Source organism: Mesoplodon bidens (genome assembly GCF_964165515.1).
Source record: "Mesoplodon bidens genome assembly, chromosome: 1".
Classification (NCBI taxonomy): Eukaryota; Metazoa; Chordata; class Mammalia; order Artiodactyla; family Ziphiidae; genus Mesoplodon; species Mesoplodon bidens.
The window spans coordinates 12,898,833-12,918,206 of record NC_138176.1 but is presented as its reverse complement, the minus strand read 5'-3'; the positions used below and the strand labels follow the sequence as shown (position 1 = coordinate 12,918,206).

General features: G+C 48.4%; 1 protein-coding gene and 1 pseudogene across 2 annotated transcripts in view; one reads left to right on the top strand and one right to left on the bottom strand.

Annotated features, from left to right (window-relative positions):
* LOC308623575 (essential MCU regulator, mitochondrial-like) overlaps positions 1-12,071 on the bottom strand; it is a 126,866-nt pseudogene extending 114,795 nt beyond the window's left edge. Inside the window, exon 1 of the transcript in view lies at positions 11,919-12,071. The product of the transcript in view is annotated as an essential MCU regulator, mitochondrial-like (transcript). The remainder of the gene's footprint in view (positions 1-11,918) is intronic.
* A 4,709-nt stretch (positions 12,072-16,780) lies between these two features.
* NANOS1 (nanos C2HC-type zinc finger 1) lies at positions 16,781-19,371 on the top strand. Its single transcript, XM_081240172.1, has one exon. It carries the CDS (start codon positions 16,955-16,957, stop codon positions 17,819-17,821), a length of 867 nt encoding a protein of 288 aa, XP_081096298.1. The 5' UTR covers positions 16,781-16,954; the 3' UTR covers positions 17,822-19,371.
* The last annotated feature ends 3 nt before the right edge of the window (positions 19,372-19,374 follow it).

Below are 19,374 nucleotides of genomic sequence, written 5' to 3'. Positions count from 1 at the left end.
GTGCTAGATGGTCCAGCACAAGGTGGCTCTGTTCTAATTGTGCCCACATCAGCTTTTTTTTGGTAAGTTTTTTTAAAAATAAATTTATTTATTTACTTATTTATTTATTTTTGGCTGCGTTGGGTCTTCGTAGCTGCGTGCGGGCTTTCTCTAGTTGTGGTGAGTGGGGGTTACTCTTCGTTGTGGTGCGCAGGCTTCTCATTGCAGTGGTTTCTCTTGTTGTGGAGCACGGGCTCTAGGTGTGCAGGCTTCAGTAGTTGTGGCATGTGGGCTCAGTAGTTGTGGCTCGCAGGCTCCAGAGCTCAGGCTCAGTAGTTGTGGCGCACGGGCTTAGTTGCTCTGCGGCATGTGGGATCTTCCTGGACCAGGGCTCGAACCCATGTCCCCTGCATTGGCAGGCGGATTTTTAACCACTGCGCCACCAGGGAAGTCCCTCACATCAGCTGTTTGACAGTTCACTGGTCCCCTCTCTCACTGTCTGGTTTTCAGCTACTGCTTTTCATTGCTTTCAACAGGTACCACCCACCCCATCACCACCACCTTACAGTCTGAGCTGAGAAACCAGATAAAGGAGCCTGTTACCAATGTATGTAAAGTAAGAGTTAATAAGTTCCCAGAGAGCAGCTGACTCTTTTCTGCGCAGCAAAAATGCTTTCATAGAACTCTCTGAGATAATCACCCAAGCCTTTCCACTCACTTCCCACTTCTCAGCCTCATCCTGGATGGCTGAGGTCTGGGGGGTCAGACCCCTAGAAAAGTGACCATCACTATGCTCAGATGATGTGATTTCCAACATGCAAGGTGCTTCAGGGTGCTTCGTTTTTCAGATACAGGTAAAATCAGTATCACGGACACAACTGCCATCTGCCTTTAGTATTTTTTTTTAGAAATTAGACAAGATTTCATCTGAGTTGAACTCAAGTCTCTGATGCTCGAAGTGTCTTGTTCCAGCCTGAAAGGACCACTTTGACGACAGGAAGTCATCCTGAGAAAAGCCCGTGGCTCCTAACCTCACAATTTCTCAGCTCCTCCATGGAGCACTCATTTCTGCTCACCTGCCTGTTTCCAGCGATCTTCATCCTGATGTCACAGAGCTTCTCTCATCCAGTGGACATATGCAAAGTCCAATGATGTGCCAGACACTAGGATGGGCACCGGGGGTCCTTGCCTCCAGAAGCCCCCACCAGGTGAGGGGAGCAGACAGGTAGCAGCGGCTAGTCCTACCTTGTGACCAGAATGTAGCAGGTACAGAGCTTCTGGGCACTCAGAGAAGACAGTGACCAACTCGTCCCCGATGGGAAGTGGGGGAAGCTTTACCCAAGAGGGGCCATTTGAGCTGAGCCTTAAAAGCAAAAAAGGAAAAAGGAAGGGTATCCCTAGCGGAAGAAACAGCTTGTGCAAAGGTGTGAACATTCACAGCTTGTTTGGAGCCGAGAGAGGGCTGGGCAGAGGCTGAGGCCAGAGTGTAAGTGTTCCATCAGCGTGCAACCACCATCATGGAGACAGTCTGAGCAGAAGCAGAAAAGGAGCCAGGAATCAATCCCCTGGGGTCCCTTACATGTTGGCTGTGGCCAGTCTCAGGAGACCCCCAGTCCTGCTTTCAGATTCAGGGACTCAAGTTCACATCAGCTTCCACCCCAGGCCCAGGGGTATCTTCAAGAGCCTGTGACCACCTTCTGGAGGCAGCACGTGCAGACTGGCCCTGAGGGAGCATTTCCAGAGGACAGCTGATCCCCTGGCCAAACACACTAACAATAATCTTGGGTAGATTTCCAGACCAGACTCTGAAGCATTCAAACCAAAAAGACTCAAAGATTTGCACAGTTGATGAAAAGTAAAACATCAACAGGCTCCTCCAGCTTGGGGAGCACTTTCCCCAATCAGTGATTCAGCAAGAGATATGTGTTCACCTGCCAGACACAGGGAGGAGGAGGGCAGGGAGTTTGACACCATCCCTTAAATAAACCATGGTTCATCTTTAGAGCAGCTAAAAAGAATGAGGCGGTGCTATATATACTGAACTGGAAAGCTCCTAAGACGTATTAAATGGAAAAAGCAAATTGCAGGGCTTCCCTGGTGGCACAGTGGTTAAGAATCCGCCTGCCAGTGCAGGGGACATGGGTTCGAGCCCTGGTCCTGGAAGATCGCACATGCCGCGAAGCAACTAAGCCCATGTGCCACAGCTACTGAGCCTGCGCTCTAGGGCCCGCGAGCCACAACTACTGAAGCCCACGCTCCTAGAGCCCATGCTCCGCAACAAGGGAAGCCACCACAATAAGAATCTCGTGCGCCGCAACGAAGAGTAGCCCCCGCTCACAGCAACTAGAGAAAGCCCGTGCGCAGCAACGAAGACCCAACACAGCCAAAAATAAATAAATTTATTTTTTAAAAAAAGCAAATTGCAGAAAAATACATAGGATCTCAGATACACTAAATTTAAAAGTGTGTGTGTGTGTGTGTGTGTGTGTGTGTGTGCACGCACATGTGTCCCTATAAATGCATGACCAAAGACCTGGGATATCTCACAACAACCCCACGCAGTAGTGGTACTAACCCCTTTTGGCCAATGTAATTATTAAGGTTCTGTAAGGTTAGGTAATTTCATCATATGGCTAATAAACTGTTGAACTGGGATATAATAATAACCACCACTAAGATTTATGTAGCAATTTTTTTCAAAGCACTGGAATAATACACACTAAACGTATTCATTCATTCATTCAACAAGCCTGAACTGAGTATCTACTGTGTGCCTGGCACTGCTTCACTGGAGGTAAAATGATGAACAGTACAAACGAAATCTCTGTCCTCATGGCAGTTATATGCAGGGGTCACCTCTGGGAAGAAAATGATAGAAGGTGGAGTTGGGAAAAGGAAAGAAAATATTAGCCTCATGTATACTGTTTGAATTTTTCATAATTGGAATGTACCCACTATTTGAATAATTGAAATGTATCTGTAATGTTTTCATTGAAAAGATACCTTTGCCTCTAGGGGTATTTAATTTTCAAGCCTACTGCCCAACTGCTAAGAGTTTCTTTCTAATAAGTTTTGTTTTAATTACCATAACAGTAAAGTGCATTCAGAAAAGTAAAACATAGATAACCACTTCTTGGGTTGTGGGGAACCTCGCTAGGCACCAGCCACTATGCTAAACCTTATGCACTTACCATCTTGTCTGATCCTTGCAACTACACCACAAGGTAAGAACTATACCCATTTTATTTTATTTTATTTTTAATTTATTTATTTTACTATTTATTTTATTTTTGGCTGGGTTGGGTCTTCATTGCCGAGCGGGGGCTCTTCTCTAGTTGCGGAGAGCGGGGGCTACTCTTCACTGCGGTGCTCAGGCTTCTCATTGCGGCGGTTTCTCCTGTTGTGGAGCACGGGCTCTAGGTGCGCAGGCTTCAGTAGTTGTGGCTTGTGGGCTCTGGAGTGCAGGCTCAGCAGTTGTGGCACATGGGCTTAGTTGCTCCACGGCGTGTGGGACCTTCCCAGACCAGGGCGCAATCCCCTGCACTGGCAGGCGGATTCTTAACCCCTGCCCTCTCCTTCCACTTTTAAGGACCCTTGTGATTACACTGGGCCCACCTGGATAATCCAGTGTACTCTCCCTATTTTAAGGTCAGCTGATCAGCAACCTTATGTCCATCTCCAGCTTTAATTCTCCTTTGTCACATATGGTACCATATTCACAGGTCTTGGTGGCCATTATTCTGCCTACCACACTAGCTGTGTAACCTTGGGCACGTGATTCTCTCAAGCCTCAATTTCTTCATCTATAACAGGGCTTCTGAACTTCAGCACTATTGACATTTTGGAATGGATAACTCTTTGTGGTGGGGGCCACCCTGGACATTGTAGGATGCTCAGCAGCATCCCTGGCTTCTATCCATTAGATGCCAGGAGCAACCGCCCCCCTCCCTATAACGTGACAACCAAAAACATCTCCAGACTTTGCCATATGTCTCTTGTGGGCAAAATCGCCCCTGGTTGAAAACTGATCTATAAAATGGGTATAGGGCTTCCCTGGTGGCGCAGTGGTTGAGAGTCTGCCTGCCGATGCAGGGGACACGGGTTCGTGCCCCGGTCCAGGAGGATCCCACATGCCGTGGAGTGGCTGGGCCCGTGAGCCATGGCCGCTGAGCCTGCGCGTCCGGAGCCTGTGCTCCGCGACAGGAGAGGCCACAACGGTGAGAGGCCCGCGTATCGCAAAAAAAAAAAAAAAAAAATAGTCTCCTGTTTTAATTTGCCTTTCCTTGGTTATCTGTGGAACTGAGCCTTTTTCTCATATATTTACAAATCATTTTTAGGTCAACTGTGAATCATTTGTTCATGTTATTTTTTTCCTATATTTCTATTTGTTAATAATTTTCTAATCAGTTTTATTTTATATATATCAATATGAACATTAAAAATAGTGTTCTCATATATATCACAAATATATTTTGGAAAATATATATTGGAAAATATTTGCCATACATATTTGTTTGGGGGAAATATTTGCCATTAATAGTTGTTTGTTGTTGCCTTCTGGCATTTGCTGTTATTAGTGTTTTATACATTTTTTTTCATGTTGTCAGATCTATTGCTTTTTCTTTGGGACTTATCCATCACCTAAATGCTTAGAAAGACCCTCCCAGTTCAGAGATGGGGTAAATGTTTACATGCGTTTTCTTCTATGTTGTGTGTGCATGTAGTTTAATTTCTTAAATGTAACTTTTTTGTGTGTGTGTGGCTGCATTGAGTCTTCGTTGCTGCGCATGGGCTTTCTCTAGTTGCAGCAAGTGGGGTCTACTCTTCATTGCAGTGCACAGGCTTCTCATTGCGGTGGCTTCTCTTGTTGCGGAGCACAGGCTCTAGGCTCACAGGCTTCAGTAGTTGCGGGGCATGGGCTCAGTAGTTGTGGCACATGGGCTTAGCTGCTCCGTGGCATGTGGGATCTTCCCAGACCAGGGCTCAAACCCGTGTCCCCTGCATTGGCAGGCAGATTCCCAACCACTGAGCCACGAGGGAAGTCCTAAATGTAACTCTTTAATGCATAACTTCATTATGACCATGAGGGCAAAGTTCCCTGCAACTTTTTAAAGGTGTACACAGAGTCAAATAACAATCCCAGGAAATATTCAAGTATAGCCAAAAGCAAGCCCGAATGTGACACACACTAAATTATAAGCATCCTTACTGTGGTCCAGCAGGGACCCAAGAAGGATCCCCTCTGCACAAACAGACCCATGTTCAATTTCTCTCATTTCACTCTGAGATTCCCGGGTGCTAATCATCAGAGTGGATGCTGACGGTTTCCCCAGACCTCCTCATCCCCCCAAACCACGTTCAACCTCACAAAGAAGTAAGGATCCCAGCCTGGGGCTCCCTGTGCTCCACATCCCTATGCACGCCCTGCCACCACCAGAAGGAAGGATGGAGGGGGTACTCAGCTTGCCTGGGTATCTTCCATGTGTACAAGAGGTACACGTGCCACTAAACTTCTGTTTTTCTCCTTAAAAAAAAAAAAAGAAGAGGAAGGAAGGATGGAAACTCTTCGAACCCACCCTAACTGGTGACTGGTGTCTGCCTGTGTGGAGAAGCCCAATCATCAAAGAGACAATGGGAAAAAAATGGAAAAAAAAAAAAAAAAAAAAAAAAAAAAACAGGCAATGGATTAGAGTCTGGAGCAGTAATTCTCAGCTGCAGTGTCTGGTCAGCTCTGAAGGGTGTCATCAGCAATGTCTACTAATAATAGTTAAAGGACCAAGTACTTCAAATGATTAACATTTTGCAAAAAAAAAAAATTCGTATTAAATACTGAGTCAAAAGACTATCTCAAAAAGAAAGGTAAGATATAAAGAATAACAGTAAGAATCAACTATGTATAAACTGCCTACTTTGCCATCAACTGTCGATTTCCCTCCCCAGTCCCATGCCATCCCCAGACCCCTCACAGAAGGACTGTCTCAAATTCTGTCATCACTTCCTTGTTCTTCTCGATGGTAGGACCATATATGTTTGTACCTTTAGAAAACATTTTGTTCAGTTTTGCATGCTTTTTAGTTGTATCTAAATTGAAACAGCATATGTATTGTTTTGCCACTGTATTTTTTCTTTTGACATTATGTTCCTGATACCATGTTTTTTCATGTAGCTATAATGAACTCACCAATACTGCTCCATGTGTTCCATTGAATGAACATACCACAATTTATTCATTCTACCAGTGATGAACACTTGGATGTGTTTCCAATTTGGGGCAATTAGAAATAAGGCTTCAGCGAACATTTCTGAACAACTTTACTGGGTTATAATTTATATTACTATAAAATTTACCCATTGTAGTGGACTATAAATATATACATTTGTGCAACCATAACCACGATCCAGGTTTAGAAGACTTCCAGGGAGATCAGCTCGGTGCTTTGTGACCGCCTGGAGGGGTGGGATGGGGAGGGTGGGAGGGAGGGAGATGCATGAGGGAAGGGATGTGGGAACAGATGTATATGTATGACTGATTCACTTTGTTATAAAGCAGAAACTAATAAAAATAATAATATTTAAAAAAAAAAAAAAAAGAAGACTTCCATCACTCCAGAAGGTCCCTCATACCCATTTGTGGTCAATCCCACCCACTCACCCACCCACCCATAGCCCCAGGCAACCACTGACAACTTTCTGTCTCTATAGTGTTGCCTTTTCTAGAAGTTTCACACAAGTGGAATTGTACAATATACAGTCTTTCATGCCTGTCTTCTTTCACTTAGCACAATTTTTTAAAATTTATTTATTTTTAAATTTTTGGCTCTGTTGGGTCTTTGTTGCTGCGTGCAGGATTTCTCTAGTTGCAGCGAACGGGGGCTACTCTTCATTGTGGTGCATGGGCTGCTCATTGGGTGGTTTCTCTTGTTGCAGAGCAAGGGCTCTAGGCGTGCGGGCTTCAGTAGTTGTGGCGCACGGGCTTAGTTGCTCCGTGGCTTGTGGAATCTTCCTGAACCAGGGCTCAAACCCATGTCCCCTGCACTAGCAGGCGGATTCTTAACCACTGCGCCACCAGGGAAGCCCTAGCAGAATGTTTTTGAGGTTCATTCATCTTGTTGCATGTATCAGTAGCTTGTTCTTTTTATTACTGAGTAGTATTTCATTCTATGGACACACCATACTTGTTTATCCATTTATCAGTTGGTGGATATTTGGATTATTTCCAGGTTTGGGCTAATATGAATAATGCTGCTAAGAGTACTTGTGTACAAGTCTTTGTGTGGACCTATGTTTTCATTTCTCTTGGGTAGATAACTTAAGAGTAGAATGGCTGGGTCATATGGCAACTTTATGATTAACTTTTTTTTTAAATAAATTTATTTATTTTATTTTTTATTTATTTTTGGCTGTGTTGGGTCTTCAGTGCTGTGTGCGGGTTTTCTCTAGTTGCAGTGAGTGCGGGATACTCTTTGTTGCGGTTCGCAGGCTTCTATTGCGGTGTCTTCTCTTGTTGCGGAGCACAGGCTCTAGGCACGCAGGGTCTAGAGCGCAGGCTCAGTAGTTGTGGCTCACGGACTTAGTTGCTCTGCAGCATGTGGGATCTTCCCAGACCAGGGCTCGAACCTGTGTCCCCTGCATCGGCAGGCAGATTCTTAACCACTGCGCCACCAGGGAAGTCCCATGTTTAACTTGTTTAAAAAACAATAAAACTGGGCTTCCCTGGTGGCGCAGTGGTTGAGAGTCCGCCTGCCGATGCAGGGGACGCAGGTTCGTGCCCCTGTCCGGGAAGATCCCACATGCCGCGGAGCGGCTAGGCCCGTGAGCCATGGCCGCTGAGCCTGCACGTCCGGAGCCTGTGCTCCGCAACGGGAGAGGCCACAACAGTGAGAGGCTTGCGTACTGCTAAAATAAATACATAAATAAATAAAACTGTTTTCCAAAGTGGTTGTGTCATTTTGCAGTCTTACCAGAGTGTATGAGAGTTCCAGTTTCTCCACATCCAAGTAGCAAAACCACTGGGTTTTGCCAGTCTCTTCTATTACATCTACTTTAGTTGGTAGGTAGCGTATGAACATTCTGAATCACGTTTCCTGGTGCACCTGAGCAAGATTTCTCAAGCGTTTGTATCTGGCTGACTGCTCAATCATAGGTTATGTGTGGCTTCAACTTTACTATTAGATTTTAACAAATTATTTTCCAAATAGATTGCAGCAATTTCACTCCATTTACAGTTCCAGTTCCACCACATTTCTGTCAACATTTGATATCGATAGAATGTTTGATTTTGCCTGTCTGGTGGTGTACCTCATTTGGTTGTAATTTGCACTTCCTTGATTATAATCTTGTTTATTCTTTTTTTTGGGGCCGTGCTGTGTGGCTTGTGGGATATTAGTTCCCCAATCAGGGACTGAACCCCAGTCCTCAGCACTGAAAGCATGTAGTCCTAACCACTGGACTGCCAGGGAATTCCCCTTAAAGCAGTATTTATATATAATTATTAGTTGTTATTCAGATATTCTATATCCTTATTAATGTTTTGTCTGTTTTACCTACAAGACAGTTGTAACATCTCCCACGAAGATGGTGGATTTGCCTGTTTCTCCTTGCAGCTCTATCGGTTTTTTCATTCACATACTTTGAGGCGAAACGATTAGGTATATACTAGTTTAGAATTGTTATATCTTCCTGGTAAAAGCCATTGAGGCTTTTACATTACATAGCCACTCTTTAATCTCTAGTAAAGCTCTTTGCCATAAAGCCTGTTTCGTCTGCTGCTGGTATACCTACGTCAGCTTTCCTCTGTTAGCGTCTACTGGTACATCTTCTTTCATCCTTTTACCTTTAAGCTTTCTGCATCCTTACGTTTTACACGTTTTTCTTATAGAGGATGTATAACTGTTTTTTTAAAATCCAGTCTGAAATTTTGTACTTTAACAGCATTCTTTAGTCCATTTACATTTATTATAAGTAATCTTATGTTTGGGTTTATTTCAAACATCTTATTGTGTACTTCTAATTTCTTCTCCTGTTTTCATGACTTTTCCCTCGATCATACTTTCTTTTGGAATATTTATTTTTTCTTCACTCCACTTCTTTACATCCACTATATTGGAAGCTATACCCTCTATTTTCCTTTTTTTTTTTTTTTTACAAGCGGTGCCCTACATATTTTAACATACATACTTAACCTATCAAAATTAATATCAATGTTCACGGCTTCAAAATGATCCACAGGGTGGGAGCTGGAGTGAAAAACAGGCGTGGGGGGCTAGATAAAATAAGAGTCATCCTGTATTAAGGGAGAAGTGGGTTAGGATTCTTTACACCATGACCTTTACTTTTGTAATGCTTAATATTTTCCGTAAGTTAAAAATCTTAGAGTTAGTATCTTTACCCTCCTGAACAATACAAGGATTTTAGAGCACTCTAGTCCAGTCACTCCCCCGTGATGCACACGCTGTTGTTGCTTGGTATTTTTGTTGTACTTGGCTGTTTGTTTGTTTTAACCACAAATTAAATAACATCATCATCATCATTATGTTTTAGAGTACCCCACACATATACTACTTCCTTTGCTCACCATCCCTTCTTGCAACTCAGACCCTAGGCAATTACCTTCCATCTGCCTGAGGGACACACACATACACTGCGTAGGGCTTCCTCACCCTACAGAGTCCCCTGTATTGGGTTAGGTCCCAACTGGCAAAGGAAACCTCAATTCACCAGCCCAGCTGACCTCTGGATATGCAAAGGTCTTGGGACCCATGACACATGGGTCCCCTGTGTGTTGGTTGGATGCCCCTTGCCAAGGGGTCCCACAGTCCTCCGTACTCTTCCTGTGGGAAGCAGAATAATGGCCCCAAAAGATGCCCACATCCTAATTCCCGGACCCTGAAGACTATGTTACTTTCCATGGCAAAAAGGAATCAAGGTTCCAGGTGGAATTAAGATTGCTAATTAGAGAGCATTAAAATAGGGAGAGTACCCTGGATTATCCAGGTGGGCCCAATGTAATCACAAGCATCCTGAAAAGTAGAAGAGGGAAGCAGAAGAAAAAATCCTTTGAAGAAGGAAGGGGGCCTCAGCCGAAGGAATGCAGGCAGGCTCGAGAAACTGGAAAAGGCAGGGAAACAGATTCTCCCCTAGAGCCTCTGGAAAAGAACGCAGTCCTGCTGACACCTTGATTTTAGCCCAGTGAGACCCATTTCAGACTTCTGACCTCCAGAACGGTAAGATAAGTTTGTACTGTTTTGAGCCACTATGTTGGTGATGATTTGCTGCAGCAGCAAAAGGAAACTAATATGTCTCCCACCAAAGTATCATCATCTGTTTGTCTGTCTGTCCACCCCCATCAGAGTATAAGCTCCATGAGCTCAGAAGTATGCCCGTCTTATTCACACTCAGCCCAAGGCCCTGATGGTGAACAAATAAACCTGAGAGCTGGAAAGGGCCAAGAAATCGCTTAGGCCACCTAATTATTTTATTTATTTTATTTATTTTATTTTTTATTTTTTTCACCTAATTATTTTAAATGAGAGAAAACTGAGGCCCAGAGAAGGGCAATGACTTGCTTAAGGCTACTCCATCTGTACCAGCCTGGGCCACCACCCTGCCTTCTGGTCCCTAAGCCATAGAAGCCCCAGGACAGGCACAACTGCCAACTTACCATCATGGACAGGCACTGTCAGGGCACAAGAAACCCTAGGGAACTCGGGACAGCTGGGAAAGTCAGGTAAGACCGAGAGAAGATGTCTAAAATGACTTGAGCAATCTTAAAAATGGAGCCCCTGGTCCACCAGTAACTACTAGGCAGAACTGTGCCCAGCACCCACCCGCCTGATCAGCTCAATTAGAAAGACACTTTCACCTGAAGCTTTAGAAAGGCCCATGGGCATGTAGTTAATGGCAGACTGAAGGCCTGCTTTCAAGAATCTTATTATACAGCAGAAACTAACACAACATTGTAAGGCAATTATACTCCAATAAAGATGTTAAGAAAAAAAAAAAAATCTTAGCATTTCACTCTTCTGGCCAGAGTCAAAGCTTTGGGCAAATTAGGAAAAGGTACTTCTTCCACAAGACATCTTTTTCCATCTGTCAGAATATTGTCATAATATACCATTCCATTAGAAAAAGACACTTTACTCCCGATTTGCCAGAAAACTATCAGAGATTCACTCATATATGTATTACCACGTCTATGAAGTACAAGACACCCCCTTAGATGCAAAGCCCTTGCACAGTGCACAACCTGCAGAACCACACACAGCAGCCCTGCTAGGCAGTCTGGTCTCACCCCCTTCACTGACCTCATCTTCCCCCACCTCAGCGCTCAGGCCCATTGGAAAACAACCTTGACCTCATAGTTTACCGTTTCATGTCTAACTCCTCCACTAGGGGCCCCAGCTTTTACTCCCTTCCCCTTGCAGACAGCAGGGGTTGAGGATGAGCATGGGAAGCCTGATAGTCCCAGTCAGAAAGAAGGTGAGGCGGTAGAGAGACAGGAAGTAGTGAATTCTAACTGAATGTCTATGGGCCAGGAGCTGGTTGAGGAAATATGGTAGCTCCCAGCACAGGCCTTGGAGAAAGCCCACCCACTACCTACCGGGGAGATGCTGGGTACACTTTTTTAGCCTCTGAAAACCTCATTTTCCTTTCTGTGAAAAGGGTATGATTGTAGCACTGCCGGAAGGATTTAAGAAACTAGGAGCTCATGCTGGTGCCCGTAAAGGCTCTGGACGTGCGAGCTGTTATTTCTGTTATTATCGGCACCATCAGCCCTTCGGGCTGTCAGCTTCCAGGCACATCTTGCTTTAAAAAAAATTGGGACGATACATATTTCTAAAAGCAAACCACATGGCTAGGAGAGGGAGGGTGTGTTACAAAGAGAAACGATTACCGTTATACCAAAGTACCCATTGGTAGATAAATAGAAAAATCCACACCGCTTCTGAGTGGAACTGGTTTTCTTTGGGAACAATCTCTGACACGCTGGATGGGCCCCGTTTGGCCCCAGGCGGCTCCTTGTACCGTCTCCTTCTGCCCCCACTGCCCGTGCTCCTAGCCGTCCTCCCCCAGGCGAGCCCCAGAAGCCCCATGGCCTGGGGATGACCGGCTGCATGTAAGCAGGCACAGCCCAGCTTTGGAGAGGGACACGGATTTAAATGTGAGCTCTGCAGCCCCCCTTCATGGATAACACGAGAGCAATCACAGCACCTGCCGCGTGCAGCAGTCGTGTAAGTGGTACCAAGACGATGCCATAAAGCACCTGGTCTGATGGTCGTGGTGTCATCATTACTGATATCAGCTGGGAGACTTCAGCGCAAGGCAGGCTGGGTAAGAGGAGGGCCACCACAAAGCCCCTGTTCTCAGTTCTCTGGATTTTCTTCCTGTCCCCATTTATACACACACACAGTTCTGACATGGTTGTCACCTCCATCTGGCCAGAATGTTGTATCCCACCTTTTTTTTTTTTTTTTTTTTGCTGTACGCGGGCCTCTCACTGTTGTGGTCTCTCCCATTGCAGAGCACAGGCTCCGGACGTGCAGGCTCAGCGGCCATGGCTCACGGGCCCAGCCACTCCGTGGCATGTGGGATCTTCCCGGACCAGGGCACGAACTCATGTCCCCTGCATCGGCAGGCGGACTCTCAACCACTGCGCCACCAGGGAAGCCCTATCCCACCTTTTTGATAGAATTCCCAAATGCATTTTTTTCATGTTACTACGTCTCAATTAGAGTGAATTCAGCTGCAAGTAAAAGAATACCTGACTGGTAGTGGCTGAAACAATAAAGATGTTTAATTATCTTGTGTAACAAATCACAAGACTTCAACAGAAATGTCACCAAGGCTTCATTTTTTTTTTTTTAATATAGCTTTTCCAGGCAGCCATCACCAGTGTGCCAGCTTTTTATCCCTTAAGACTTTTGTCACCTCTGGGCTGCCTCAGCTCCACAACCTGTCAGTGACCAGAAGAAGGTGAGGTTCCTGATCTTTTTTTTTTTCTTTTCTTTTTAAAGAAGGGAGCAAACTCCCTCTCAGAGCCCACCTAACAGACATCCCCTTATATTTCAGGGACCGGACCTGGGTCACCAGCCCTCTCCTAGTAAACTCAGGGAAAATAGGCTGTTTCTGCTGGCTCACACCCATCACAGCTCTTCCACATAGGGCGAGGGAGAGACTGTTCCAGTACAAAATTAAGCAAGCAAGAAGGAGAGAGTGGCTGTCACTTTACACGATTAGCCCCCTCGCAGATCGAGGAAGGAGCTGGAGCCCAGAGTGGTAAAGTCCCGAGTCCAAGGCCACAGGCAACTTTGCAGAAGGACCAAGATAAAAACCCAGCCACTGGCCCAGCAAACTCCCGTCACTTCACCAGGTGGCTTCTCAACCCACTACAGCCGCCTCTAAGCCCCAAAGGGCAGAAGCCCCGTCCCCGGGATCCTCTGAGCTCGGCCAGAGGCATGACGTGCACAAAGTCAACACCGTTACAGAAGTGAGCCCCTGACATACTCAGGCCCCAGGGCGGGGGGAGCCAAAGCACTTCCTGCCCCTCGCGAGAGCCTGGCAGGCGGGTCAGCGGGAACCCAGAGCCTGACAAACAGCGTCTCTGTAGCTGCCTGGACACCCGCCAAGCTGCCTCATTCCCTAGGGCTGACCTCATGTTTCTGAAGAGCCTCGAGACGCCTGAGGTCTGTGTGTTGCCTCTCATGGTTCAGTTCTGCTGCCAGCAAAGGAAATGGCCCAGGATGGCAGCTGGGGGCCACGTGGAGAGGTGGAAACTCAGAGCCCAAGCATCCCTCCCCACTACCCACCCCTGCCCTGCCCGACTTGTGCCACACAGGCCCCGTTCCAGAAGAAACTGAGCAACGCTGTCTAACCTCTGAGATGAGGCCCATCCTGATCTGTCTTCCTGCTTCCATCAATGTGAAGGTACCCCTCGAAGACACCGTCACACTGTGACTCTTGCTGTTTCATTCCAGACTTCTGGAAAGGGAACAAAAAGGCAGTCAGACTTCATCTATCAGAGCATCGAAGAACATCTCAGAAGTCAGTTTCACTGCCTCAGAGAGAGCTGGAGAGCTCATCTGAGGCCTGTGCTTGGTGACAAAAGTAACTGCTGATTTACCCTAGAGCTGGACCAGGCAGCCACTCCAGCCTTTCTGCAGTCACTGACAGTGTACTGAGGCCCAGGGTGTCACCCGCCAAAAAAAAAAAAAGCCTTTATGAACTTGGCCTCCACTTCCAGACATTCTTTCAGGGCAAAACACCTACTGTGGGCAAGGCCAACAGCAGACAAGGTGAGCAGCCTAGGGAAAGAGCACGGAGCCAGGCCCCAGGACACATGAGCATCCTTTCACTTCTCTCCAGGGCATCTATCTCACAATCACCACAACCTACCCACCCAGGCTGTAGCTCCGAATCAAGGCATTTGTTTCCATTCATGTTCACTTAAAAGTGTTTATTCCCCTTGCAAAACCACAAGGGCTAAAAAATCATGTGAGGGAGGAAAGAAGGCCTCGCTTATTTGCCATCCTCTTTGGCCTGAACAAGGGGGATTGGGCCCAGCAGCTGGCGGTTTTAAACTTTCCTTGCAGAAGTTTTTCTCAGAATGGTAGCTCCAGTCTTCAGAACTTGAAAAGCCTGCATACCTTGAAAGTATGCAGGCTGCAGGAATTTTCCATTTATAGAATAATATTCTTCATACCACTCTGGGGGCCAGCGTTCTCGTGGTAAGAGCTCGGAGTTCAGTGTCAGCAAACCCGCCACACTTCTGCAGGAGCCCCACGCCATCTGGGCCCTTTTATTTATTTTTGGTGGGAGACGGGAGGAAATAAAGGAATAGCTTTTTAACTTGAGTGCCAACACAAACTTGGAAAAGGAACTGGGTTGGCAAGTGCAGAATATCACTGCCTGGTTGGGGACTTAACTGTTAGGGAGTAGTAGGTGAGGAAGAGACTGAAAAACATTTCTTCCACCCCACATGCAGACAGGTGGCCAGAACAGGCATCACGTTACCGCCTCAAGGCCTTCCCCATGCCTGCTACATGGCCTCTGGATTGCTCCTGAGGGCAGGGGTGCACGCCGAAGGCACAAGGCCCCATCTCACTTCTCTTCTTCCAGTTTTCCCTGTGCGCTAGATTTCTGCTGATGCATGCAGACTCAAAGTCTGAAATACGTTCAGGTTCCATGACATAGTGGGAAGGCCACCATGCCAGTCATGAAGAGGCCTGAGTCCTAGTTCTGGCTGTGACAAATTCACCGTGTGACCTTAAAGGAGCCCTTCTCTTCTCTGGGTCTCATTTTCTTCATCTGTAAAGTATGATCGGAGTGAATGATCTCAAAGATCCCTTCCACTGCTAACATTCTGACACACTCATTCACTCTAATGTTAACCTGTGCCAGCGCTAGGTTCTGGACATCCCCTCCTGGGCTATTCTAAACCTGCTGGGCACAGCCAGACCCATAAGCATAGCCTAATGACCACTAATGACGGCTGCAACACCAGCCTCCCAGTCCTTGTTTCAATAGCCACAGCTCCTCCAGAGAGAGGAAGGAAAACCCTGCCCTGCCCCATGAAGCCAACCCTGCCTGCCAGCTCAGCCACCAGAGGAGGCGTTTTCCCTGTCCCACAGCATCCTACAAGGATCCTCCCAGAAGCTAATACCTTTCCTACTTTCCATCTTTTTAAAAAATGTATTGCCACTTCTCCTGGGAAGGACATAACCACCTTGCGGCCACCTAATCAAGTCTTCTGATTTATTTTCCAAGTTTTTAGAAAAAAATTTTATTCATTTCAAAGTATTCAATTGTGACGCTGAATACGCTGCTATTCAAATTGCACATACACCTCAGATTTTAATGCAGCCCCCGCCCCTGGGTTGGGGGTGGGGCAGGGAGAGTGGGGAGCTACACACACACACACACACACACACACACACACACACACACACACACTCTCTCTCTCTCTCTCTCTCTCTCTCTCTCTCTCTCTCTCTCTCTCTCTCTCTCTCTCCCTCCCTCCCAAGACCCAGCACGCATCCCCACCTGTCACCAGCTAATGGCCACCTAGTCTCGGAACGGTGCCGTGGGAAAGCCCTGCGTCCTTCCACTACTTACTAGGCCAAACCAAAACCTCTCTGAACCTCTCTGAGGTTTGTGCGAGGATTTCACCCAGTTGAAAGCTCTCCAAAACGCTGTGCAAACGGATGTTCCTTGATTGCTGGGCTGCTCTGACTTAAAAACTGCATCCTTAGGTCGCGCCAGGTCTTGCCTCCCCACATCTTTTCTTGCTGATGCTGGTGAGAAGGAGAGAGGAGAGAAGGGGTTTCTCAGAAGGCAGAAGGATAGCCTAGGGCACTAAAGGCTGGGAGGTGGGTCTCACCACCAGGCCGAGGGAGACCCAGGCCTGGTCATCGGTTCCAAACCCAGGAAACAAGGCTCACGCGAGCCCCAGCGGCCGCCCCTCCCGTAATCCTCTCCCCTACTTTCCCCTCCCCTCCCAGCTGCGCGGTAGGGCACGCCCCCTCTCCCGATTCACCAATCAACGTCCGGAGCGGCGCCCGTGGCGCAGGGGGCTCAGGTCGGCAGCCAATTAGCTCAGCGGCCCGAGGCGGCGCCTCGCCCGCCCACTCCCAGAATGAAAGCCGCCCCGCAGCTGGCGAGGCTGGCGCAGCGCGTGGGGCGCGGGAGCCGCGCGGGCCGGAGCAGAGCGCGCTCACTGCATGCCCGCCCGCCCGCCCGCCCCCCCGCGCGTCCGCCTCCGCTCCGCCTCGGTCCGGGGCACGGGCGAGGTGGCCGGGGCGGGGGAGGGCAGGGGGCAGGGCCGAGGCGACGAAGCCGGGGGGCGGAGAGGAGCGGGGCCGGATAAAAGGCGGCGAGGCGGCTCCACCCCGAGGCAGGCCAGCGGGCAGGTTCGGCGCGTCCCTTCCGTCCGGCCCGCGCCGGCGGTGGGGAGGCGGCGCGCGCGGCCCGCAGCCCACCCATGGAGGCTTTCCACTGGGCGCCCCGCTCGCCCCGCCGCGGCCGTGCCCCCCCGCCCATGGCGCTCGTGCCCAGCGCCCGCTACGTGAGTTCCCAGCGCCCGGTGCACCCGCAGCCCTTCAGCTCGTGGAACGACTACCTGGGGCTCGCCACGCTCATCACCAAGGCGGTGGACGGCGAGCCGCGCTTCGGCTGCGCCCGCGGCGGGAACGGCGGCGGCGACGGTTCCCCGCCCTCTTCTTCCTCGTCGTGCTGCTCCCCCCACGCTGGGGCCGGGCCCGGGACACTGGGGCCCGCGGTGGGGCCGCCCGACTACGACGAGGACGACGACGACAGCGACGAGCCGGGATCCCGGGGCCGCTACCTGGGGGGCGCGCTGGAGCTGCGCACCCTGGAGCTGTGCGCGGACCCCGCTGAGGCCGGGCTGCTGGAGGAGCGTTTTGCCGAGCTGAGCCCGTTCGCTGGTCGCGCCGCCGCCGTGCTGCTGGGCTGCGCCCCCGCCGCTGCTGCCACCGCCGAAGTGGCGCCGCGCGAGGAGCGGGCTGCGGCGTGGGCGGCTGAGCCCAGGCTGCACGCCGCCTCCGGGGCGGCCGCCGCCCGGCTGCTCAAGCCCGAGCTGCAGGTGTGTGTGTTCTGCCGGAACAACAAGGAGGCGGTGGCGCTCTACACCACCCACATCCTGAAGGGACCCGACGGGCGAGTGCTGTGCCCCGTGCTGCGCCGCTACACGTGCCCCCTGTGCGGCGCCAGCGGTGACAACGCACACACCATCAAGTACTGTCCGCTCTCCAAAGTGCCGCCGCCGCCCGCCGCCCGCCCGCCGCCGCGCAGCGCCAGGGACGGCCTGCCCGGCAAGAAGCTGCGTTGAGGACGCGGGCTCCGGTCTGCTGCTGCCACCTGACGCCACCAGGGTCGCCGCCTGCCCACTCTCGTATTTGGTCTGCGCACTCTCTCTCCCTTGCTGCTGGTGAGCATGGAGCTCAGCAGATGGCTCAACTTGCGATGTCGTCTTGGTTTTCTCAAAGGAAGCCGACGGTACTGAGTACTTTCCTGTCGAAGAGCGGTTGAGAGTAGACGCTAAAGTCTTGATTTATCTCGTTTGTGCACATCCAGACGATGAAGGCTGGGTATTCCGCTAACTGAAATGTGGCAACTTAGAGGCGCTGTTTATTTATAGGTCGACCTATTTTAGATGCGCATCAGTATGAAATTGTCTCAATCTAATCTTGGATGTTTAATTTTATGAATGGAGGCACTTTACTAGGTCTAGAATATTTTTTTAAAAGCCTCTTAACCGAACTTAACTGGCGATTTTATGGAATGTCAGCAAAACGACTTTTATTGTTTGAAACAAGTAATATTTCTGTTGTCCTTAATCAGTTATTATAATTCCAGGCGAAGCAAGGCCCCCTGCCTGGTAGCATCATTAAGTGAAGGCTTAGTAAACTTTCCAGTATTAGTTTGGGTGGGTGTTCCCTCCTTGTGGCTTGTTTCTGTCCTAGCTGGATGTAGCAGGTAGAATACAGCTCCTTATCCTTTTATGTACCAGGTCTTTTATTACTGAACGAGCAACTAGCGTTTTCCACCTTTAAAAGTTGTGCCAAGTTATAATGTTGTGTACACACTTGAAAATGGTGCTGTTTAAAAAAAACTTGTGCATTTATACAGTAACAGTATGTTAATTCATTAATCTTGCCTTTAACTCTGGTACTTGGCCTTTTGTCTATGCTCCCCACCCCATTCGTTTTTCAAAACATTTATCATCCTTCAGATCAAAAGGGAGTAGTATTAATTCACTGTCTGAATTGCTCAATTTCAGGGTTCCTAAATAGTGGAAAGCTCATTCCAGCTGTTGCCTCTCAAACTAAATGTAAGATGGAATCCTTTGAGCTCTGGAAGGTCAACGTAATAACCTGGGTTCAGGAAGGTTCCACTCTGGGCTGTTGGCTTTAAGCATCACAGGCAGTCCTCAAACTGGTATAAGCACTAATTAAAGGAACTATTGGGGTGGGGGGAGACAAGGAACGCAGCCTCTCTCATGTTCCCATTCTCACTGGAAGATTACCCTTCTCTTTCTGGAATCCCGCCAGTTATCCATAAATGAGATTAAATCTAATCCTTAGCAAAGGTGCTTGACTCCTACTTTAACCTTCCACCCTCATTTTCAAATCCACTGTAGTGAGAGTACCACACCATATCTAGCATCAGGACAGACATAGAAGGCAAAAATGGAAATGAATTAAGATGAAGTCATCTGAAATGTATAAAATCACTATCTGAAAATACCAGCAAGAGATTTAGTCTATAGAGGTTCCAGGAGAGCTTAGCTAGGTTATTAGAAATTAGACTGCTGGGCTTCCCTGGTGGCGCAGTGGTTGAGAGTCCGCCTGCTGATGCAGGGGACACGGGTTCTTGCCCCGG